The sequence below is a fragment of the Triturus cristatus genome, chromosome 6, assembly GCF_964204655.1.
Source record: "Triturus cristatus chromosome 6, aTriCri1.1, whole genome shotgun sequence".
NCBI lineage: Eukaryota > Metazoa > Chordata > Amphibia > Caudata > Salamandridae > Triturus > Triturus cristatus.
This window is the reverse complement of record NC_140589.1, coordinates 1,074,661,533-1,074,679,322: the sequence shown is the minus strand read 5'-3', so window position 1 is coordinate 1,074,679,322 and position 17,790 is coordinate 1,074,661,533. Positions and strand designations below refer to the sequence as shown.

Here is a 17,790-nt window from a genome sequence, read left to right as displayed (position 1 = left end):
ATTGTCGGCCATTTCATTTCTGCCCTCTGTTGGCATACGCCGGGATCGGCGTATATGCAGAGGACGGTTAGGACCATCCGTGCTGTGGGCTGGTAACGTACTTAGCCTGGAGGATTCCAGTGACTATAACTTTTGTTTGTTCTTTGTATTTTATTTGCCTTCATTAAAAGAACTAACCCTTCACAAGTGGTTGCGTCCTCATTGTCGTGTCTGTTAAACGATCCTGAGACGTTCAGGGCGTTACAAAATATCCGACCTTAATAACACTAACTGTTTCCCGGTCGATAACAGACATGGCAACACTTGATGATGTGCTGGCTGCTTTAGCGGCCATGCAAGTTGAAGTGGCTGCCTCTAGGCAAGAAACAGCCGATGTAAAAGCCAGACTGGATGCTATCCAATTGGACCCGCTCATGCCCAGCACCTCCCTCACGAACCAGACCCCTGCGGTAGTAGTGGAAATGCCGGTAGCCATCCCCTTGGCAACACCAGAGAGGTACAGTGGTGATCCTAACACAGTGCAGGTATTCCTCACACAAGTGGCGCTACATTTATCGTGCAAACCAAAGGCGTTCCCCACGAGTCAGGCTCGTGTGGCTTTCCTTATATCCTATTTGGCTGGAAACGCGGCACAATGGGCCGTACCTCTGGTGAGCAGGGACGACCCCCTCTTATGTGATTGGGGTGCTTTTCGCGAGGAATTCCTGAAGGTATTCGACAGAAGGGCTGACTCGTACACGGCGGACCGTGAAATGCTTGAGTTGAGACAGGGATCCAACGACCTGGTGCAGTATCTCAACGCGTTCCGAAGGCTGGTTGCGGAAACCAAGTGGCCTGTTGCTAAACAGACGGCGCTCTTCCATCAAGGGCTGCGCGATGAGCTCAAGGACGCCGTGGCTCATATTGACCCTCAACCCAAGACATGTGAGGGCCTTATCAACCTGGTATTACGGCTGCAACATAGGCTAAGTGAAAGAAAGGGGGATCATGGGAGAAAAGGAAAATCCCTTCCATCCTATGTGACGGTGGGAAGTCCTGAAACTTCCACCGCATCCAAGGGAGAACCCATGGACATCAGCGCAATACGAGCGAGCCTCACAGCCACGGAGAAAGAGTCACGCCGTAAACAAGGATTGTGCCTATATTGTGGCAAAAAAGGCCACTACGTACGTGAATGCCCTGCCAAACCGAAGACGTCACGTTATCGGGCCAACCGGTCGGTAACAGCCGTGGTGGACATACCGGCGGAAAACTAGAGGACTCCAAGACCAGAGAAGGGGCATCTCGGAGTCACTCATCCATCCCTTCACTTTCCAACTCGGTCACTAAGGGACAACGACACCTGTTTATCACGGTGCACGTGGGAGTGCATGACCAGTGGATACCCGTTGTGGCCATGGTGGATTCAGGGGCCACTGGCATGTTTATGGACCACAACGAGGCATGCAGGCTAGGGCTAGTGCTTCTTCCCAAAGCAGTACCCGAAGACGTCTATGCGGTAGACGGAAGGCGATTGGTGACGGGGCCCATCGGACAGCACACGGGGTCCTTCCGATGAGATATGGGAGGAACCATTTGGAACAAATCGATTTTAACATCATCCGAGCGCCCCAATATGGCGTCATATTGGGATTGCCGTGGCTACAGAAACACAACCCCTTTGTGGATTGGCCAACACATCGCATCGAAATGACGTCACCGTATTGCATCCTGCATTGTGGAATAAGAACGGAATCCCTTGACGCAGATGAGAGCGGGAGTCAGACGGTGGCTACAGCGGCAGAAAAAGATGTGGCTCTCCCCCAGGCTTATCACAGTTTTGAGGATGTATTTGATGAGGTGAAGGCGGAAGTGCTACCACCACATAGACAGTTTGACTGCCAGATCGACCTGGTGCCAGGGGCCAGCGTTCCCAGCGGCAGGCTGTATGCCCTGACGGAGCCTGAAAACGTGCATCTCCGGGGGTACCTGGATAAACTCCTCAAGCTAGGATTCATCCGCCCGTCCAAGTCTCCGGCTGCCTCGCCACTCTTCTTCATCCCGAAGGCTAATGGGGAGCTGAGAGCCTGTGTGGACTTTAGGGCATTGAATGCGATAACCATAAAAAATCGGTACCCCTTGCCTCTCATCAGTGTACTTCTGGAACAGGTCAAGAAAGCTCGTATCTACACCAAGTTGGATTTGAAAGGGGCATACCATCTGGTGCGCATGAGGGACGGAGACGAGTGGAAGACCGCCTTTAAGACCAGGTTCGGCCTTTTTGAGTACCTCGTCATGCCGTTCGGTCTGTGCAACGCCCCGGCAGCCTTTCAGTACTTTTTGAATGAGGTATTCAGAGAGGAGTTGGATATCTACGTGGTCGTATATATCGACGACATCCTCATCTATTCGTCCAGTGTGGAGGAGCACGTACACCACGTGAAAGCTGTGCTCCGAAAGCTGAGGGAAAACATGCTGTTTTGTAAACTCAGCAAGTGTGACTTCCACGTCACATCCGTGGAATTCCTCGGAGTGATGCTGAGTCCAGAGGGACAGGAGATGGCAGAATGAAAGATCAAGGCGGTGAAAGAATGGCCGGTGCCCCAAAGCGTGAAGGACGTCCAAAGTTTCATTGGCTTCGCCAACTTTTACAGGCGGTTTATAGATGGATTTTCAGGAGTGGTGGCCCCAATCACACAGCTACTGAGGAAGTCCAAGGAGTTTGTCTGGTCCCCTGAAGCGAACAAAGCCTTTGAGGCCCTGAAAAGCGCCTTTGGTAAGGCGCCGGTGTTGGCTCACCCCGATCCGGATCTCCCCTACGTGGTGGAAGCGGACGCGTCGGATGTGGCGCTGGGGGCTATCTTGTCCCAACGCAACCACGACACAGGGGTGCTTCATCCCGTTGCGTACATGTCCCGCAAACTCAACGACGCCGAACGCAACTACCATATTGCGGAGAAGGAGCTTCTCGCAATCAAGGACGCCTTCACCGAATGGAGGCATTGGTTGATGGGGGCAAGACATGTGGTATCGGTGTACACGGACCATCGGAACCTACAGTTCATGACGGCCACTAGACACCTTTCTCCCAGGCAGCTGCGGTGGATGATCTTCTTTGCGGGGTTCAACTTCCGCATCACATATCGGCCGGGGACGGAAAACCGGAAGGCGGACGCCCTGTCCCGTCAATCTGCAGTTAAGGAACCATTGCCTGCAACCGAGCGTTCCATCATTTCCCCGAGGATGGTATTGGGGGTTATCCAACCGGATACTTTCCTGAGGGGAATAAAGAGAGGGATCAGGTCATTCGCATGGCGGAGGTGGCTCCTCAGTCACAGAGAATGGCAGCTGAAGGACGGGATACCCCTGAAGGGCAGGTGCCTATTGATACCCACGCCTAGGCTAAGGAAACAAGCATTCATCTGGTGCCATGACTCTCCATGCGCAGGTCATTTGGGCTTTGAAAAAACGGTGGCTAGCATGGGACGGCATTTCTGGTGGCCAACCATGAGAGTGGATGTCAGGAGGTGGGGACAGGAGTGTCCTACGTGTGCTACCATGAAGGCCGACCATGGCCGAACCCAAGGGCTCTTACATCCACTTCCGACCCCGGATAGACCATGGGATAGCATATCACTGGACTTCGTGGTGGGCCTACCGGTAGACCAGGGGATGACGGCAATACTGGTGGTGGTGGATTACTTGACGAAAATGGGGCACTTCATCCCCTGCAAGAGAGTCCCTACGGCCGGGGAATTGGCGTCACTACTCCTAAAGAATGTGGTACGACTGCATGGATTACCTGGGGTGATCGTGTCGGACCGGGGGTCGCAGTTTACTGCGCAATTCTGGAAGACTTGGTGCACTGCGCTGCATGTTAAGACCGCCCTGTCCACCAGCTACCACCCTCAAACGGACGGCCAAACCGAGCGCCTGAACCAAACGCTCAAACAGTATCTGCGATGTTTTGTGGACCAGGGCAGGGAAGAATGGGTCGACTTGCTATGGGTTGCAGAGATAGCCTATAACAACGCCACTCACAGCTCCACACAGTCATCTCCGTTCTATAGCAACTATGGCCAACATCCCAGGTTCTTGCCATTTCTACATCCGTTCAGAGAGGACAGGATTCCCGCCACAGCGGACAGGGCGGCACACATAAAAGACACGTTGATGCGCTCAAGGGCTGTCCTAATAGAGGCCAAGAGCAGATACAAGGCTGCGGCAGATAGGAAGAGAAGGCCCGGGCCACTGTACCGCACTGGAGACTACGTCTGGATATCCACAAGAAACATGAGGTTTCGAAAGAACAGTGTGTTCCATCCCAAGTACATGGGCCCCTATCGAATTACCAAGTGTATGGGTCCCGTGAACGTGAAGGTGTGCTTGCCCCAGTCATTGCGGATACACCCTGTCTTTCATGTATCATTGCTCAAACCAGCACCCTCCAAGCCGTCTGGGACACCTAGGCCGGTATGCGTGGAGTCGGAGGTGGAGTATGAAGTGTCGGGAATACGGGCGTCCAAATGGCGCAGGGGGAAGCTGTGGTACCTGGTTGCGTGGAAAGGCTATGGCCCGGAGGAGCATTCATGGGAACCGGCTGAAGGGGTTCATGCTCCGCGCTTGGTCTCCTTGTTCCATCGGCGTTTTCCTGCCAGCGCTGGACCCGTGGGGAGCCGCTGAGAGGGAGGATGTACTGTCAAGAATTCCTGTCATACAAGGGAAACACGCCCTTATGTAAACAGGAGAGCTGTTACATAACTCAAGGGAAACACGCCCTTATGTAAACAGGAGAGCTGTTACATAACTCAAGGGAAACACGCCCTTATGTAAACAGGAGAGCTGTTACATAACTCAAGGGAAACACGCCCTTATGTAAACAGGAGAGCTGTTACATAACTCAAGGAAAACACGCCCTATAAAGGGAGGAACCGGGAGGTACAAGGCTGTCGGATATTGTGTTTACACCGACGTACCTGCTTCGTGAAGAGCAGTGTTCCGGAGTGGTGCTCCAGTAAGGCAAGAACGGAGGTAGGTCGAGTCGTTACTCCCTGGGCCGTGTCTTGCCCCATCGTCACCTGTGAAGGACCCGGAAGCTCTACCGGTCAACCATTGAGCTTCGCTTTTTGACTCGGCTGAGTCCAAGCGCAGTGGCGCTTTTGCTGGTTGGAGTCGTAACTCCCAGCCCGACCAGAGACACAGGGACTGCCAGCTGTAACGCACACCAGGAGGTGTTTGCCGCGTTACAGACTCGGAAGTCCACAGGATCGATCGAGCGGCTGCTCTCGGTTCAGTCTTCTTGCTTGTGATTGGGGTATCGGTGACGCATCACCAGGAGGTGACTCCGCGTCCCGGTGCAGTCTGAGGAAGAGGTTGAGCGGCTGCTCCCTTCAGGTAGAGACCCCGGCTGGGTGTTTCCCTGACTCCTCGATTCTCCCCAACACTCTTCGTGCCCCTCACAGCCTACCGATTGGCATTGTCGGCCATTTCATTTCTGCCCTCTGTTGGCATACGCCGGGATCGGCGTATATGCAGAGGACGGTTAGGACCATCCGTGCTGTGGGCTGGTAACGTACTTAGCCTGGAGGATTCCAGTGACTATAACTTTTGTTTGTTCTTTGTATTTTATTTGCCTTCATTAAAAGAACTAACCCTTCACAAGTGGTTGCGTCCTCATTGTCGTGTCTGTTAAACGATCCTGAGACGTTCAGGGCGTTACAACTAGTTACCATTTGTGGCACTTGCTACCCGAGCTTGAGTGAAAGCTAAATTCGTTTCATGTGTATTGTCCTCCGCTCTATACTGTGACCGTCCCTCTCCCGTGCGCATAACAGGCTGTTCTGGTTGTTAACAGTATTAGCAGTTGTGATTTTGTCCGCATTTCTATTAACAACATCAATCGCCCCTCTATTACAAGTAGTCGCGATCATGTTGCTATTTGTCATAGTTCTTTCGAAGGGCCGACAATCTAGTTTCAATAGTCAACAGCTTTTGAATCAGTGGGTCTAGGAGTGCCGTTACCATAGTTTCAAGCTTTTTCCAGTAACCAACCTCTGTAGGAATTGGCCCCCCTGGAACAGCCTCAGTGTTGAACATATTTAACTCATAGATAGACTCCTTATCAGTAGATTTATTCTTCCGAAGCTTAGGGGGCAACAGTTGTTGTTTGCCCACAACTTGACCTTTACTCTTCTTTGGAGGTGGAGTGGAGCTATTCACATGATTGGTTTTAGATTTACATTTTTGACCCCGGGTAACCACATTAGGCTTACTTGGAGAGCTGGAGATATCATCATTACTCTTGTTTTTTGAGTTTATATGACCTCGGTGACTTGATCTAATATGGCTAAGCTATTATTTTGGGTTACAGGTGCCTCCAGGGTTAAACTTGAGGTGGGAGCAATAGAAACAGTGGAGGATTGGCCCGTAATATCATATCTGTTATCAGTATTTATTACAGGCTCAAGGGAGAGTCTCCTCTCAGTTAATTCAATAGGTGCATCAGTACCGACTCAGCCCTTAAATAAAAATGCATCCAATGTCCCCACAACCCCCTGTTCATTTCCATGCCTAAGCCTACTCATACTAGCCAGACCTTTCAAACTATGATACTGATTTTTCTTTCAATGGCTTAGTACCTTACAAATAAGCTGAGAGTCCGCTGTCCGCAATCCATGGGCGAAATTAAATGTTAACAATATGGCTCAGCCCAGCCTCGATCAGTCTCGGACAGGCTCAGACATGCTCGCCCTTGGCCCGGGCTTTGCCCGGTGCGCGCCTGTGTGCGGCCCGCAAAGTGGGTGCCGCAAGCTGTTAAATACGCCCCCCTGGGCGCTCTGCAATAGCGTTGGCGCCTCCAGGCACAAGGGGCAAGGCTTTCTGGGACTTTGAGTCCCCCTCTGGTCCTGCAGTAACGTGCTTGCTGTGCGAAGCGGCTCTCGCGAAGTGGGTGCCACGAGCTGTTAAATACGCCCCCCTGGGCGCTATGCAACGGTGTCGGCGCCTCCAGGGGCAAGGGGCAAGGCTTTCTGGTGCTTTGAGTCCCCCTCTGGTCCTACAGTAAAGTGCTTGCTCTGCAAAGCATACCATTACAACGCATGCCATTACAATGCATTATAAGGTAAGTAATAGAGAATTTGTAAGTTTTGGGGTAGGTATGGGTTTTGAGGTACACGTATATAGTAATGCATTGTAAATGTTGGTGTTGTAATTTCATACATTCGAACCTATCAGATGTCTCTACCATAATTCTAACCATATTCCTAAAAGCATGCATGCTTGTATCTGTACCTATTGGCAAAAGCATAACACATATCAGAATACATATGCAAGTAGAAACATAACCACACTCAAAAGGCCATAAAGGCCCTAAAACTTGACAGAGTACACTTAACATTTCAAACACACACCTAGAATTATGCGGCATAGTTCAAGTAATGTTTTACACAGCGTATTATAAAGTACCATAATCACTAATTCTTCTCCCAACATATCCTAAACAATACTGTTCTACTGCTGCTGCTTCACTATTCTACTACTAATCAGGTATTGAGCATAGCTAACAGCAAAACAAACCTTCAATCATCTTTCTTAAAAGTCTCCCGATATTTCTAAAAGCATATATGCATATGTCTTTACCTTTTGCTACCAGCATCATACATAATAGTAATATACAGATACATGTATACCTGTGTTTTCTAGAGACAAACCTCAGTCACAAAATCATCCACAGTTTAAAACTTCACAGACTACACTTCAAATGTCAAACACACACTGAAAATTATATGCTATAATTGAAACGTACCTTTCCACAAACTCATACAACTTAATCAAATATGTAATATTTCTACAAACATATCTCAAACCTCACTTTACTATTCTACAACTACTTATAATGTTACACCTAGCCAAATTCAAAGCAGGAACCCTTCATATGTCTCTGCTACAAGTCTAAAAAATTCACAGAGTTGGAAAAAGAGGCAAGAGGGGTGCAGAAAGGGGTGGGAGACATGCACAAAGAGGCAAGAGGGATACAAAAACACGCTGAGGGAGTGAAGAAAGAAGCAAGAGATGCAAAAAGGAGGAAGTGGGGTGGAGAAAGAGGCAAGAGGGATACAGAAAGAAACAAGAGAGGTGCAGAAAGAAACAAAAGAAGTGCAGAAAGAAGGAACAGAGATGCGGAAAGAGGCAAGAGGGGTGCAGAAAGAGAGAAGATGGTTGTGAAAGAGACATGAGGGCTGTAGAAACAAGCCACAGAGGTGGATAAAAAAGAAACGGGAGTGCAGAAAGAAGCAACAGGGGAGCAGAAAGAGGCAAGAGAGGTTCAAAAAGAGAGAAGAGGGGTGCTGAAAGAGGCATGAGGGGTGCAGAAAGAAGCAAGAGATGTGCAAAAAAAACAAAAGAAGTGCAGAAGGAAGGAACAGAGGTGCAGAAAGAGGGAAGAGAGGTGCAGGAAGACGCACAAAGGGTGCAGAAAGAAGCAACAGGTGCAGAAAGACACAAAACAAGTGCAGAAAGAAGGAACAGAGGTGCAGAGTCCCTGGATACTGCCTAAGTAATTGAAAGAGTGCATGGGTAATGCCTGGGTGATTGCATAACTGCAGGGGTAATGTCTGGGAGATTGGTGGAGTGCATGAGTAAAGTGTGGGTGATTGCATGAGTGCAGGGGTAATGTCTGGGAGATTGGAGGACTGCATAGATAGTGCTGAGGTGATTTTATAAGTGCATAGGTACTTGTTGCGTGATTGAAAGAGTACAGGCCAAGTGTCTGGTGATTTGAAGAAAGCAAGGGCAGTGCCTGGGTCATTACATATGTGCATGTGTCCTAGCTGGATGATTTAATAAGTGCTTTGGTAATACCTGTCTAATTGTATGACTTCAGTGATAATGCCTAGGTGATTCCATGACTGCAGGGGTAATGCCTGGGTAATTGCATGAGTGGAGGGGTAGTGTCTGAGTAAATGCATGAGTACAGGGGTAGTACCTGGGTGATTGTATAAGAACAAGAGTAGTGCCTGGGTGATTGGAAAAGTACTTGAATAGTGCCTAGGTGATTCCATAAGTGCATACGTAGTGCCTGGGTGATTTTATAGGTGCATGGATACTGGTTAAGTGTTTGGAGGAGTGCACAGATACTAACAGAGTGATTGGGGGAATGCAAGGGTAGTGTCTGGGTGATTGAATTAGTGTAAGGTAATGTACTGGTGATTGCATGAGTTCAGGGGTAATATTTGGAGGATTAGAGGAGTTCATACGTAATGCTTAGTGATTGCATAAGTGCAGGGATAATATCTGGGGAATTACAGGAGTACATAGGAAGTGCCTGAGTGATTTTAGAAGAGCATGGGTACTGCCTCGGTGATTAAAGTAGTATTATGGTAGTGCCTCAGTGATTGGAGGAGTGCAACATCCTGAGTAGTAGCAGTATACTGAAATTGCACCACAAAAGCGATCTCTATGACATGGTGTACACTTTTGTACTGCAGCTTCTCAATTCTGTAACTACTCAGGGTGTTGGGCGTACCCTAAATATAGCATCAAACCCACATATGAGTTTGTTATAAATCTCACTATATTCCTAAAAGCATGCATGCATATATGTCTACCTTTTGAAATCATCATCATATATAAAAGAAATAAACAAATAGACTGCACTTTACATTTAAAAGACACACCTATCTTACTGCAGGGTATGTTAAGTATACCTTTCCCAGACTCATAGAAAGTAACTTAATCAGTAATTCCTCTGCCAATATGTCTTAAAACTCACGTTTATTCTGCAGCTTCACAATTCTACAAATATTGGACCTAGCCAAACATAAAACAGCAACCTAAGACATGTCTTTATCATTACTCTAACCATATTACTAAAAGCATGCATGCTTCTATCTGTACCTATTGCCAAAAGCATAACACATATCATAATACATGTGCAAGTAGAAACATAACCACACTTACAAGACCATAAAGGCCTCACAAAGTACACTTCATATTTCAAACACACACCTAGATTTACGGAGCAAATTTAAAGTGAACTTCTACACAAACTCTTATAAAGTACCATAATCAATAATTCCTTTACCAACATATCTTAAACATAACTTTTCTACTACTGCTGCTTCACTATTCTACTACTAATCCTGTGTTGAGCACAGGTAAGCGCAAAGAAACCCTCCACTTATCTTTGGTGAAAGTTTCCCCATATTTCTAAAATCATGTAGGTATATATCTGTACCTTTTCCTAGTATCAACATATATAAAAGAAACATACAAATAGATCTACCCCTGAATTTTATAAATCTAACAACTTCAGATGTATAACACATATGAAAATACATCTGCAAATACAGACATACCACAGTCACAAAACCAAGCAGATCTTTACACTTAAAAAGCTGTACTTCTCATTTCAAATAGACACCTAAAATAATGTGATATACTTCAACCATACCTTTCAAGAGACTCATACAAAATACCCTAATCACTAATTCCTCTGCCTACATGTTTTACACCATTTTTTGAGCTGCTGCTTTACCATTCTGCAACTACTTATGCTATTGGACATACGCAACTATAAACTAGCAACCCTCACAAGTCTCTGCTGTAAGTATCACCATATTCCTAAAAGCATTTATCGATATGTCTGTATCACAACACTATGCACACCTCAAACATTCACAGAGCAAGCTTCCAATTTCAAGCAAACACCAAAAATTGTGTGGCATATTTCAACTGTACCTCCCTAGAGACTTATACAAAGTAGCCTAATCACTAATACCTTATGACAACATCTTTTAAACCACACTTTTGTGCTACATCTTCACCATTCTGCTACTACTCACAGTCTTAAGCCTACCACATAAAACACAACACATCTTTGTTACACATCATGCACCTTCAAATGTATAAGACATATGAAAACACATATACAAATAGAAACACACTTCAGACACAAGTAAATGCACACCTTAAAACTTGACAGACTGGACTTCCAATTTCAAAGTGACACCTAAAATTATGTGGTATACTACAAATGTACATATCCATACAATAAAACAAACTACCATAATCACTAATCCATCTTCCAATATACACATATTACTATACAGACTCTATTTCAAACAACATTTAAGTACAATAAAACAAACTACAATACACATCTCTACATTTAATTATATATTTCAAACATCACAGTTCTTGAATGATTTTTAAACTTTAAAAATAAAGCTAATACATAATACACCTGACAAATGTATAAACTCATCTTTCAAATTGATTTGTAGAGTATGAAATATCAGAAACTCATAAAAAAAATTCTTATGGAACCAATCAATGTAATGCACCTCTCTCAACAAAGGTAAAACCAGTAATAGCAAACATTCTGTCTCTTTCTCCACACAAATAAATGCAACTAACAAATCACATTAGTTCCTATATAATTTCAAATTGTAAATCACATTTCTATTGGTTAGACATATTAACCCTTACCAACTGATCAAACTGGTTCTGGAATTTTTTGGAGTCGCGACTCCACCATGCACCAACCATGAGCCGCAAATCCATAGGGGAGTTCAGAAATATGTTTCAAATAAAAATACCACTGTCTTTTAAGAACACACCACTTCTAAATATAGTACTGACTTGGGAAACCTTACTTTAATACCATATCACTTATATATAAATTACAATTCCCTATTTTAAAACCACAAATAACATTCAACCCTTCCCCCATTCTGCTTAATGTCAGTTTCCATAGCAACAGTTCATGTAACATTCAACTGAACTGACAGGCCACCCGACCACAGACAGGGAAAGGGGAAGAGTTTCTCCGCAGGGACTGCCTCCCCTCCTCGGGTCAACCTAGAACCAGCCATGTGCCTGAAATTGCACAAATTCGCCCAAAAATATACTAAACAAATTTAAAATAGGAACTCAGAAAAAAAAGAGGAGATTCATAAAAAGCAAAATGTGCCGTGGTGAACGCCCTGCTAAACAAAGCAATACAGGGATCAGCTGAAAAAGATCAGGACCAGAGGGGTTCGGAGCTTGTCTCGGAAGGGATCACAGCCTGGAAACAGCAGACAGTTGGGCTGGAGTCAGACCAGATACACCATTAGAAGAAAAAAAAGGAAAATAATATAATAAACCGAGCACGGTCTCCCTGAAGCGGGCGCGGAACTCAGTATTAAATTAAAAAAAAATAATAAACTGAGCATGATGTCCCTGAAGCAGATGCCGTGCTTAGTATTAAATTTAAAAAAACAAGAATAATAAAATAAACTGAGTGAGGTGTCCCTGAACCGGGCGCCGTGCTCCGTAATAAAGTTTAAAATACAAAAAGGAAATGCAAATTAGGTTAGGAAGCAGCCGCCATAATGGAAGCTGGGACCCCTTGCGAGCTGTGTCCCTTAATAAGAAAATAGTTCTCTGAACTGGTAATGAAAGCTCCCGGGTTAGGACAAAGTAAAAAATCAAGTCCTCATGGGCGGTACCAAATGGAGACAGGGTGGTAACAAGGAGGGACTAACAAGCCTCATAATGAGTCAAAAGCCAGCATTTACCATGGACAATGACACCAGCTAATGAAAAGTATTGGCGGGGAGTGGCAAGGCTTACACAGCATACTCTACTACTGCATGCCTTGCAGAGCAAGAACTGGATGCACGCTGCCACTAGGCTCAACCTAAAAAGAAGGACTGCCCTGCTGAACCCCTTGTCTGCACCAAGAAGGACGGCACTCATAATGACTGCACCTGCTGCACACTCTGAGCTTCGCAAAAGAGGAGCTTGCCTTGCTTTAAAAAGTTTGAGGAGTGGACTCCCTGACAGCAGCAGGTACAAAAGAGCTTCAAGAAGTCACCTGTATCAACTCCACCAAGAAAAGCACAGTGGACCAGTGTCCAGTGGATTAATCAGGATTTGTCTGGGGGGCATTGTGGGAATTGTATTACCAACTCTCCAAGGAGCAAATCAGAGCTTCTGGAACCTTGACTGGTATTGTGGACACTTCAAGACCCCAAAATTAAATTCTGCCAGAAGATCCAGAAGTTTGGAATCGATTGGAGAATGTTTGGTAAAAAAGCTCCATTAAGTTAACCTACCTATCATCGAGAGTCAAGCTGGCGATGTAGAACCAGGACTCGGCCTGAAATCCACGTTTGCCCCGCTGAAAGCTCCAAAACTCTTCACTGCCAAAGACGAGAACCAAGACCGCTAGGAATCAGCGCAGCATCGTGTGGAAACAACCTACCGTTGTCGAACTGCAAACGGTTTGACAAGGAGTCTTGCTCTACGTCGGAAGAAGAAGCTCCAAAAAAGTGATAAGTCAGAAGGTAAAAACTTGACCGGGCAATACCTTTCAAAGTATCCATCCCGAGCTCCATAGAGGTCAGCCCGAAACTTTGACTTTGTCTCGGTCTAGCAAGACCAGATGTCCCAAGTTTGCGCTTTTGACTCTCAGGCACTATGAAGCACATTTTTACATTTAATCTTTAGAAATTCATATCTTCAGTTTCCTATATTGACATTTTGTCCTTTTGGTGGCATTTTAATCATAGAAATATTTCCTATTTTTATAAACTGCTGTTGGATTTTTATTGTGTGTTGTGCCTTACCTGCTTTTGTTGGTGTTTTCAAATGTTTTACACACCTCTCTCCTAAGTTAAGCCTGACTGTTGATGAGCCAAGCTACCAAGTGTTGAGCGAGGATTAATTTGAGACTTGGCTGGACTTTATTTGTGATCGTAGTGTATGACTAAGTGTAGGCACCTACCTGCCCTTACTAATAAACCACCTTTCAACAACTGGCATTGCCAAACTTTTCCGTCAGCCCGGCGACAGGGAAATGGCTGTATATCGACCTCCTCAATCTGGATGGGCAGAGAAATAGCTATTTGTTTTACTGTGTATCACCACTAAGCAAACCCTTTGCAGTAAGGAACCTCAAAATGGTAATAATGGTCCTCTTGCCATGGGAGATGACTTCCATGCTGAGGAGGCAGTTTATTTTTTTATTATTCAAAAGAAAATCCTGTTTTGGGATTTTCTTTTTAAAAATAAAAAAACTGTTTAGTGCAGGGTTACATCCTGCTGATGCATCCCTGCTGCAGGACACAGCTAAATGAATTTGTATTAATTGCTGTGATGTCGGTGCCTGCCAATGCATTATCAATGACTACTTGCTTGGCAGTCATATATAAATGTGGTGGATGATCCCTCCACCAGGGGGAAGGTGTAATAGATTCTGTCCACCTCGAGGAATGACAGTCCTCACCCATTTATAACTCAACCCCTTAATTCTTTAAAAAATATTCTGCCTACCAGTTTCATGGTTCAATGACTAAAAGTTCAGTGTATATGGGAATCAAAATGTACAGTGTGGTAGTGTCCATATAATTGAACTATTTCATGCAGTTGAAAACAGAAGACAATCAAATTATGCATGTTTTTTACATACTCAAATCTCCTCGAAAGCTTGACTCCACTGGTTTTGAATTATGTTCTTCTTGTGGGCTGGGATCTGAAAAGATCAATACAAAAATGTTTTTGCTCATATTAATTAGAAAAAGCAAGAAGACTTATTGAGGTCCAAGCATCAGTAGTTATTCAACATTGAATGAGCATGTGGTTTTAACTCCCCTTTTATCCTGCTAAGTAGGGCTTTAACAGCTTTTCATGGACATGGGCTACCAATTTATTATCAGAGATTCATCATCGGCTGGTCCATGAGGGAGAACAAATGCAGCACAGATGTTTCCAAGCAATGGAGACTCTGCTCAATTGAACAGGTCCTGGAGCACACATCCCCACAAAGGAAATGCTTGTTTACCCTTATTTTTGGACTAATTGAATGTTAATAAGGTAGCAGACATGTCTAATTTTGTTTGTGACAGGAAGGTGAATACCTCAGTGGAATGCGTGATATTTTTGTAGTTGCATTTTCAGACTGGGGGGGGGGGGGCGAAATGAGCATTGCCTTGCCTGCTACATCATTCATACACCAATTCATCCTGTGGTACTGTTCAATAGATGTACTTGACAGCCTTTGTAGTGTGTACAATTTTGTTTTCTACCAGTCCCTACATGTTTCTTTTATTTGTAATGGAGAGATGGATCCCTGAATCTATACTGTACACTGGTATGGAGCATGCTTAACACAACTGTCCGTAGTTTTCAAGCGGGTCCATTTGACATCTGAACTCTACAGCCACTCTTTCCTTTTTTTGACCTACAGCATATTGTATTCTACAATGTGCTGATATCACCATGATCTCCCTGGGATTAAATCACTCCATATTTAGTATTGCAGCAAAAAAAAGCCATGACTGGCTAAAGGAGTACTATTTGATGTGTGGTTATTTGGCGGTGTCAGAGTAAATTTATTAATTAAATAATGTTTAATTAGTTGTTGTTTTACATTACCATAACCAGGCCTTGAGTTGACATGACTGGGCCTGCCTGTGTGGGCAAGCACATTTTTGTAATTAGGAAAGAAATGCTGTTTTAATCTTCACAATTAAATGGCCTCCTGGAGTACTTTAACATTAACAGAAAAGAGCAAGAATAGAATCTATTTTGTGGTGTTGTGGTGAAGGTAATTCCTTTCATAACTTTGGATGAAACTGTGTCCTAACTTGACTCACTCTTGCAACAAATAAAGGCCTGTTCCTGGTCCTGCAGATGACTCTGAAGGGTCAATTGTATTGAATACGCGGAAAGAGGTAGTGGCATTCACAATTTATTTTTAGTTAGGCATTAGCATTAATTAACCATTCTAAAGGTATTTCCAGCAGTGTTGAACATAATGTATCACATGCTTATGAAAATCTATTGGTTGTTGACATTATTATCACATTTCACACCATGTCACGAGTGTACCTTTCACCATCTGAAAAGCTGTAAAAAGGGATTTTTGTTGGATGAATGTCAGAGCTTTTTGCCTTTTCTCCAGGGGCATTCTTAATGTCGATCCTCTTGCTGACTTTGTACTTTGACATTTCTTCAGACCTTTTCTTGCTTTCATACTGAGCAGTGCCCATATGGGATTGTTATTTGATTCTGCACTTAGAATATTTTTGATTCTAACTATTGATTTTTTTGGGTGGTCGACCTTATGTTTACTTATTATTGATATAGACTAACCAACAACCTTTTTGCTTTCTATAATGATTCTTAATTTCAAATAAACCTTGGTGTTGTTTTTTTTAAACAGATTTTATTGATCCATTTTCAAAAACATCAGAGCAGTTCATCAGTGTCCAACATAGCATTCATTACGTACTAGTTTGACAGCTTATCTAGCAATTACTCATCTGAGTGCTTCATAGACATAGCTCGTGTTGGATCCATACCCCCTGTTTCTCCCACTCCCCCCCGTGAGTCGCTAATGGGACGATTGTATCTAGGGTGTAGAGATGCAGCTATGGTCAGTTTGGGCGCACTCCTAGTACGTTGTCCCCCTAATATAGTGTGTATGGCTGTGAGAGCTGTATGACATGGTAATCATCCGGCAATATTGGTTCTGGCTGTGCTCCTATGTCAGGGACCGGGCCCTGCAGATTTGCCCCCTCTACATCCTCATGGGCCCCCTACCCTGGGTGCTCTAGGTTGTCATGAGGGTCTCCCAGGCTCTGGCCACCTCGATATGCCACAAGCCACTTTTGGCCTCCCTCATCAATATTTGTCCTTCACATCCCGCTCATTTTAGGAGTTCTCTTCTCCAGGCAATCAGATTAGGGCCTCTCCGGGCTTTCCAGTTCCTAGTTATCTGGAGTTTTGACAGCACAAAGGCCAGGTCCTGGAACTTACAGGTAACTTTAGATTTAGCTGTATGGGGAAACAATCCCAATAGTCAGCGTGCAGGGGAGCAGGGGATCTCTCGATCAACGACATCACCCACAAGCTGTACCACCCCCTCCCAGTATCCTGGCAAGCAGATGCAGGACCAAAACATATGCATAATGTGGGCTCATGCTTCGCCGCTTCACGGGCAGATTGCCTCCTCCGCCTAGACGTATTAATGTATTCGCTCAGGCGTCAGATAGGCTCTGTGGAAGACATAGTAATTTATCAGTTCTAAACCTGCATTTCTGGATATCTTGGGTATTCTAGCTAAGACATTCTCCCGGTCCTTTGCAGAGATTAGGGGTATCTAAGTCCTCTTCCCACTGGAAGTGGAGTACTTCCAGCGAGCGCAGCCCGTCCATCAGAAGCGCTCAGTATAGGCAGGATATTGCTTTGATGATTCCCACTGACAGGGCCATATAGTAACAGATCTGTTGTGGTGGGGGCTCGATGTATCCCGTTCTCCAGTGTTTGTGGATGGCCGCCATGAAGGTGCTGTGTAGTAAAAAAATTCCCAGAGGTAGATCGAACTCCATTAGGAACTCGCCAAATGGCAGTAATTCAGTGTCCCTATACAAGTCGCCCATTTTGGTCACCCCGGCATCTATCCACACCCCCAATCCTCGGCAATTACCTCCATGTTCGAGGGCTTTTAGCATATCCATCGGGATGTCTGGCGAATATGGTACCCTCACCCCCATTCTCTGCAGCCCCCGGCACCAACATTTTGCCTGCACCTTGAGCTCCTGGGAATCAGTACGGGACAGTCTACGTACTCTAAGAAACACAAGAAAGCAAGTCGCCCACCAAAGGCTCGGCCAGTTCTGGGCCCTCTGCTCATTGACACCCCCGGGCCCTGTCTCGCACCAACTACTGCAGCTGGCCTGCTATATAGTAGGACTCGGATAGCGTGTCGGACAGGGTCTCTGGGCCTCAACTCGAAGCTGAGCAGAGCAGGAAGGCCATTGT

At 45.3% G+C, this 17,790-nt stretch overlaps 1 protein-coding gene across 1 annotated transcript in view; it reads right to left on the bottom strand.

The window, feature by feature from the left end:
• The window catches only part of VIT (vitrin), a 1,751,009-nt gene that overhangs the window by 563,822 nt on the left and 1,169,397 nt on the right, over positions 1–17,790 (bottom strand). Inside the window, exon 15 of the mRNA XM_085611942.1 lies at positions 14,435–14,497. Coding sequence (XP_085468068.1) covers positions 14,435–14,497 — 63 coding nt within the window. The remainder of the gene's footprint in view (positions 1–14,434; positions 14,498–17,790) is intronic.